We start from the raw sequence: 8,102 nt of genomic DNA, 5'->3' as shown, positions 1-8,102 counted from the left end.
CATGTAGGTCGGTTTGGACGCGTAAAGAGACGACGTGTAATGATAAAAAGCTTAACTCAATCCATCAAGCACATTTAAACGTCTCTAGAATTACCCCTCTATCACACATCAAATTATTCTTCTAAAAATCAAATCTGGTTTCCTGTCCATGTCGTCATATTTCAGCCACCGTCCTGCTCTGCAATGGGATAAATATTTTTCAGTAGGCTTATGGGAGATCCGTTGAGCGTCAGTTGAAGATCTGGCTAATTATCTTGCCCCAAGTTTAAGGTGGATTTCACTGCTTACAGGCTACCTCTTCATGCTGTTTCAGTCCTGATCATATAATATGGTAGGTTAAAAAGCTTATGGTAAAGGCTTACATTGAACAAATACTGGCTTGTTTTGGTTTTATCTGGTCAGAGGCACTTCTTCCCTCTGGTCTAATGTCACAGGTGAGGATTTGCTGAGCACTGAAGGCGTGAAAGTGACAAAAGCGTCAGTCCTGCTAGTTGGGGAGCAAGCAAAGTCCGAGCCGGATGGCCTGGTTGAGATACCGTTGGATTGACTTGAGTGACAGGCCAGGCAGGAGCAGGGGCTTCCCCCGGGACCGAGGCCATGGGTCGGACCCGGGTACAGGGAGGGATGTCTGAAGGCGCACAGGAGCTCCGGCCTCTGGTAGGGGTGAGACAGCATTCGGAAACTGTCCAAGGAGCGCAGGGGGTTGGAGAAAGGGGTGGCGGCCGGACCGGCGCCAGCTCCGACACCGAGGTGGGAGTAGTAAGGTAGCGGCAGGTGGGATGGGAAGGGGTAGGGCAGGTTCCCTGTGGCCGCCGCGTGGCTCATCATGTAGGTGTAGAAGGCCGGGTCAGCAGGGTGAGGCCAAGTCATAGCCAGACGCTGGCGCTTGTCTTTCATCCTGCGATTCTGAAACCACACCTAGGACAGAGACACACCGAGTCAAATATTAACCACAACCCCCACTGATCCAAAGACAAACAACAATAACAAAAGCAGACATGTAGCTCATACAGTTCCGCTTTTACGCACGAATAAGAATTTGAGTTGCGGGTTTGGTCTTGGGGATTAGATGGAATTACAATTTGTACTTGTGTCAGTTGAAGAAGATAGTATATATGTATGTATATAATTTAATCATATATATTTTTATAAATATATATATATACTTTGAGACAAAGTAATCCTACCTTGATTGTGGTTTCAGGCAGATTTAAGGCGGCCGCCAGTTCGCATCTCCGCGGCCTGGACACGTAGTTCTCCCGGTAAAATTCCTTTTCCAGCCGTCCGATTTGCTCTCGGGTGAACGCTGTCCGGTACCGGCGAATTTGATCCGCTGCATAGGACAGAGAGCCCGGACCCTGGACAATGTTACCCGGGTCGACACCAGTCTCACTCGGGTGAACCGGAGAATCCCCATTTCGACCTGAATTAGTATGCAGAATAATTAATCAGATATAATTAACATACAGTTTAAAACACAGTCAGCAGAATAATTTAAATGGAAGAGCAACGCATTGAAATCTATTGTTTATTTCGAGTCGTATTTAATAATTTAATTTCCTAATTTCATTGTTTTAACTGCACTGTGTTTCACTTTTATTATTAAAGGCCTTCCTGGTCTTCATTTTGTGGAGTCTTAAAAACTACCTCCTAATATTTATTGTTGATATTATTTTCCACAGTATATTGATATGAATGACACATAATTTTAGTAGACTAAAATGATGAATTATCAGGTTGTATTTTTGTCATTCGTTTGTCTCTTTGCGTCCTTTTTGGTTTGAGGCAAACAGCTTCAAATATGCATATGTCTATATTAATATGAGTATCTGTTCACATAATTTCGATGTAAGATATAACACATTTGCAACAAACTGTGTTAGGTCTTTGCACCATGAAGATGCTAGATAGACACCCCACACATCCCTACGTTGGTGGCCTTCCCTTCACGTTTTTGCTTGTGGTTTACATAAAAACCCTGCATTCTTCCTCATGCAGTAGTAGCGGATTTGCTTTGAGCGACTCATTGTCAAATTCAGAGGGTAAAATCCTTGGTTAGATTGTGGGTGTCACCTCAGCGTGTTTCCAGCCACACTGGTCACTTGACAGAACTGCTGTACAGCACCGACTGCAGTTTTTGTCTGTTGTTATTGAGACTACAATGTATTTCGTAAAGGATTTTTTTCAAATTTCGATTTCATTGTACATTTCTGGATACGAAAAATACATTTGTTTCAACGTCCGTGTGCATACCGACATTTTTGATTGACACAATCCACGTTGGCATTCAATCAACTTCATTAGCACAACCATGCAGTCACAGAAAACCCGCAGTAGCATGCAGCTCCCAGCCTACCTTTAGCTGTTGGGTAGTCCATGCTTTCAGGCGTGCAGCTGACATCAATTTCCTCGTAGAAGTCTGACTCGGTGTCTGAGCTGCTGCCGTCTTTGTGGGGATGATCACTCCGGTGCCTCTCTCCGGAGGAAGACCTGCCAACTGGCCTCATATCGGCGCAAATATTCCTCGGTGCGCTCTCCTCCATCACCACCTCCGCTCTGCGGGAGTAGGGCGCAGCGCCGGGGCTCAGACATCTCCTGCGTCCCGGCTTCCCCTGTGGTTCTCGCACGGGGCTGCCGATGGCTCCCGACAAATTGGAGCCTGCCTTGCCAAGCTGACCACCCTCTGCCAGCATCACCATCTCCTCTCTGCTTTCCATCACAAGCACGACTTGAAAAACCTCGACTTCGCGGGAGAGTGCAAGCCGTCAAAACCAAGGCGATGATTTTCAGGTTGGAGGGGTGTGTGTGTGTGGTGACAACACGGGTGGGGGGGTTGAGTCCCAAGGAGAAGGAGAGGCTTCTGGAAAAGAGGGGCTGCAATCCTGTCTGACCCTGACAGAAGAGCGCTCCAGAGTGCGCAGAGGGAGCTCTGGGAGGGATCACCATTTACCCTCTCTCTCTTTCTCCAGAGCTGTCATTCTTAATAGGCCAGTCGTCATGACGGCCCCCTCTCCCGATGACGACACGCATTGATTGGATATGGGTAAACAGACGGAGCAATGGCAGCGTCGAGATTGAGGTGGGGGGTGTCCGAGGGGATATATATCTATCTATTTATCTATCAAAACACAAATAACATGAATAACATTTTCAGTTCACAATTTCATATTAACTTTAAACAGATTTTACCCACTGTGATTGACTACTGCAGTGCAGAGTTGTCATATTCTAATAATATAAATATTTGTATTAAACATTTATCAATCAAAATTAGTTATTTACTTACATTTCAATGCACACTGGCTGCCCCTTATATTCTCCTCACTCTGTCTTTACTCCCCCTAAAGTGGAGTCAAGTAAAGTCCTCAAAGGTCAAGTCGTGGGGTCAGAGTTTAGATAAGAGGCCATTTGACATGAAGTCTTAAAAGTCAATTGCACGGACCAGGAAAACGCAAAGGCAGAAAGCTCAATTCATTATGTGCCTCTTAAAGAAGTTCTAAAGACCCATAATTACCATACATGAATGTGAATTCTAAATTCATATTTAATTTGCAAGAAATTAGAAATGTGTCACCGACCCTCACCCAAACGAATACAACGTCAATGTGTCCTGCTGTGACAGTGCTTCAACAAAGAGCAGTGATGGATGAGGCTTTGAATTCTTTCAGGGTCTTAAGATATATAGTATTTCAGTAAAAAGTCACTTAACAATTGCAAAGGCTGTGTCTTTATGGAGCAGATATTTACTCTCCCAGGCCTAATGTGGATTTAACACAGTTGTATAACATCTAGGTTCATTATATGCTTGATATTTATGAATGATGCAGCACACAGAATGAGTACTGGATATTTTGAGGTTAATGCCTCTTCCGGCTTTGATCAAGTCTATTCTCCCTTTGCTCCAACTTGACCTAAACCAAAAATATGTGCTCCACCTGACTATGACATATGTTTAGAATACTAGCTTTTACCCTGTATGCTTATATTAGGCAGTAATAGTATGAAGTCCTACACCTGTTAACTTACCTTAGCATATATGCCTTAAAATAATACCTAAACAGTCTTAGAAATGTAATCTGTTTAAGCAGGGTTTCAAGGTGTGGTGGAAAAGTACATTACATTTAAACCTGGCTACTTGATGCCACAGCTGTTTTCCCCCCTGAGTTTTGATCAAATTACACTTGCAGCTGTGGGGCATGCTGGTAGACTTGGACGGCAATGATCTTGTGTAGAGAGGTGGTCATGTGGTGTCAAAGAGAGGAGAGACGGAGACAGACTGTGGAGCTCCAGCAGCCTTCGCTGTCCTTGTGCGCCCTCGCCTGTCCGAATGAGGGAAGAGGCCCCAGCGGTGGCCGCCCCCTCCCCCCAGCCCGCCAGCTGAGGAGTTGAGGGAAATTCCTTTGGCTTTCTACCACGACTCTTTCATCTGGCCAGCAAAGGAAAAAAAGTAGATCTCTCTCTCTCTCTCTCTCTCTCCCTCCCCCCCCCCCCCCCCCTTCCTCTCACTCTGACGATTTGATGTTGCTGCTTTTGTTGGTTTGAAAAAAAAGCTATGATAGACGCCTGCTTTTTTTTTAAATACAGGCTATGTCCATATCAGAAAGTCCCTTATATATCCGCCAATCTATCTGTAATCTGGTAGTTACTTAATTGTAAATAATTGTGTTTTAGTTTGACGTAAACTCCCCTGGCATTTTATGAGAATTCGTTTTGAAGACAGAACCAAGAGCACCATTGCACCGCACTGTTGATGAAGAACCACAAACTAATGAAAATCCACTGAAGGAACGTCTCAGTCAAAGGTAAAATATGTCTTGAATCGGAAGGAAAAAGGCAAATTTCAGCCTTTGTGGCAGACAAAAGTTGATTAACTCCTGTAATATATGGACCTGCTGATTCACATTGCCCAGTTAAAATGATATATAAATGAGGTGGAAAACAATGGTTAATCTTGTGGATTTTCATTCGTATCAAAATGTTTTGTATAACCAACATTTAAGGCTGTTATATGTTGAAATATGTGCCCGAGGCAATTTTATTTAGGCATATCACATCAGAGGCTACATTGGCACATTCTTTGGTTGACTAAAAAAAACCCTTGTTTTTATACACTGGTTACTTCTGCTTTCAAAATAATAAAGATGGGTCACCATGTAGGCTATAGTCTAAGTGCAGTGCACACAGATGGCAAAGGTCCCATTGTTTTGCTATATCCAGGAGTTATGCAATGGTCCGTGTCCAGGGCAGATGGGATCTTGTGATCATCCGGAGATAACACTTGGAAAGGGTTTTGCGCAACAGATGAATGACCTTGCAGGTTTACGGTAGTGCCACTTATATTGTGTGTGTTTTAGATAGTGAAGGACAGCGGATGGGTTTGGAGAATTTGATTATAATGTGGAACCTTTGCCCTCTTATTTACATGCAGGAGTGAACATGCAATGCATCGGTTATCTTTAAAACACAATCCAGATCCTGCACAGTGGCTCTGCCTCAGTGGAGTTTTGCACGGGGAGATCAAAGAGGGGGAGCGCCCCATGCGGCAGACGCTGCAGAATGCGCCCCTCAGTTTTACTAGCCAGCCCAACTTGAACTTGACCATGGAGCCTGCGCAGTATGCATGTAATCCAATCCATGGCCCCGGCACTGCAGAGCTGCCAGACTATTTGCTTTAAGCACAAAAAGGGTTTCAGCGCATGAATGGGTTTGGTGGTCGTTCAGTCAGCTGCTGGCTGAGTTGTACCGGTTTTCACATAAGGCATCACAACCTGGAAGAGAATAACATCAAACCTCACCTTCATTATCGCGACCCCTCCCTTCTCCATTGCTGCAACTTGGCCTTGAAACAGGATGACGCATCTACCAGAGAGTTAACTCGCTGACCTTGGAGCGAAACATGTCCTGGTGACTCTACAGAATTCTTTACTCTTTAACTCGCTTATGTCGCTCTTCCCTGCCCCATCCTACAAACCCCGCACTATTACACGTATGGGCTTAGCGAGCCAGTGAGATCAACCCTGTATTACCCCATTAAAGGGGAAAACATCATGGGGCATGGCTTACTATCAATTCAGCAGTAGCAAGGCAACACACCAGGTGCAAAGCCCTGGCGTTTCGCAAGAGTGCCTGGTATCTTTTAAGAAAGGTGATATTTACAAGTCTGTCTGGTTGCAAATGGGTTCTTATTTTTAGAGAGGCTTGTTGTCATCTGCACGTATTTGTCCATATGTTTCTTGATACGTCGTCTATCTTTAGCGGCTAATAATGGAGTTAGATTTTAACATTTTCGATGCATTATTCCCTAATTTCAGGGGTTTTGCAGCGAGTGCAGTTCAGGTGCTGATTGTTGTGTTGGTGCAATGTAACATTCAGACTGGCATTCAACTGATTTGCATGTGATTGAAAGTGTTTACAGTTAGCCCCTAAAGACTCACTGCTCAGGATCATATCTCGTATATCTCATATTTCGATCTACATGTTGCCATGAATCAGCAACTTATGTAAATAACGTAGAAGCAATATTTTTGAAGTAAGTTTCTATCTTAAACACCACTTTTTCTGGGTTCGTTCCCCGTAATATGTTACATTATGAATGAATAAATCATTGTGCAGCCAAAAAAAAAGTTCATAAGAAATTATGATATATATATTATTTTACCTTAAACAACTTTGACAGCCAATTTAAAGATGAGTACTAATGTTTCCGGTGAAATTGTTTACACGTATCTGTCTTTTTCATATATGTAATGTGATAATTGGTTGATCTGTAAAGGCAGGCTGGTAATTAACTTTAGCGACTATATTCGTTTAGTTTGAACTCGTTCTGCAAAGAGTCTCAAAGAAAGCTAATAAACTCGCTCACATATACACTCAAGTGGCGCCATGAGTTCTCTGCTGTGTACGTATCTGTTTTTTTCCAATAAGGAAACTAAAGATGTGAAATAAAACCGGTGTACACGTTTAAAGCAGTGCATTGTCTTATTTTACAGGTTGTAGGTTCATATTGAATGTACCCTGTCTGCAGTTTATTTGTGGTGCACATCCTAGTAAAACTGGAGTTAGGATTAAATATTTTTTATTTTGGCCTTTGTGCTGGCTGCACAAAACAAAAGGCCAAAATTGCAGATTCTGATATCGCATCGTACTCTGATGATGATGATATTGATGGTATAGTTACCAAAAACAAAAGAAACGGCATTAGCACAAATAATGATGTTGAAAACTAATAATAAACAATATAATACGCATAATTATAATTATAAAACGATCCGGCTTAAATCGCCTCCATTTTTCACGATAGAATGAAAAATGCAGTGTTCATATGAATCTGATATAGACAGGATCCTAAGGGCACTGCCAAAGTGATAAGATTTTTAAAAAAAATCGCAACTATTTTCTCCCTTCCCATATCCTCCATCATCCATAGTTGTCATCCGGGAAATGAAACAAACTGCAGACCTTTATATCTGGCGTGATTCCTTTATGCCAATAAATGGTTTCACATGCAGCTGGCGGTCTATAGCTTTAGCAGGCAGTTAACACACCATTTAAGACTTCTGCTGGAGAAATTGAAACGTACAACGAGCGTGTCCATCAAAAGCACATCAATGGCACTTTGGGAGCGAAACCTTCCAGTTACCAGTAAACCTTTAGGTGTGTGTGTGAGAGAGAGAGAGAGAGAGAGAGAGAGAGAGAGAGAGAATGAAGTGGGTCCGTTTTTCTTTATTTTTATGCAATCATTCATAATCCCACGGCAGGCCACCTTCCAGGAAATATGGAAAAGTCAAGTCTGTGACCGCCCTGTGGTTCACTGCTTTGACCACAAAAACATATTGGTTGTTGTGTTTTGACAACTTTTTGACAGCCGTCTACTTTAAACACGTGCCATCAACAAGACTGAAATGACTGCATGTTCGTCTTAGCAGCCCCTTTTTTATAACACAATTTATGTTACTAACGATGTAAATTTAAAGCTGAGCCTAACTTTGAGTAGACGTTTCCCCACTTTGCACAGGCTTCAGGCGCGTATGCTGTGGAATAAATGTGCTCTTTCTCTCGTGCGCTGCGTAATTGGCCACAACCGGGGGGGGGGGGGGGGGGGG

The 8,102-nt window shown here is 43.2% G+C and overlaps 1 protein-coding gene across 2 annotated transcripts; it reads right to left on the bottom strand.

Moving 5' to 3' along the window:
* Nucleotides 1–390: 390 nt before the first annotated feature.
* evx1 (even-skipped homeobox 1) lies at nt 391–2,717 on the bottom strand. 2 transcript variants are annotated; one of them, XM_031854335.1, is made up of 3 exons: nt 2,357–2,717; nt 1,188–1,423; nt 391–918 (listed from the first exon to the last, which is right to left on the bottom strand). In XM_031854335.1, exons 1-3 carry the CDS (start codon nt 2,715–2,717, stop codon nt 391–393), a joined length of 1,125 nt encoding a protein of 374 aa, XP_031710195.1. The 2 variants fall into 2 exon arrangements, with proteins under 2 accessions (XP_031710195.1, XP_031710196.1); XM_031854336.1 differs by having other exon boundaries at nt 1,188–1,333.
* Nucleotides 2,718–8,102: the final 5,385 nt, after the last annotated feature.

The sequence above is a fragment of the Anarrhichthys ocellatus genome, unplaced genomic scaffold (assembly GCF_004355925.1).
Source record: "Anarrhichthys ocellatus isolate YVR2014 unplaced genomic scaffold, GSC_Weel_1.0 scaffold14, whole genome shotgun sequence".
In the NCBI taxonomy this organism is placed as follows: Eukaryota; Metazoa; Chordata; class Actinopteri; order Perciformes; family Anarhichadidae; genus Anarrhichthys; species Anarrhichthys ocellatus.
This window is presented reverse-complemented; position numbering and strand designations above follow the sequence as displayed.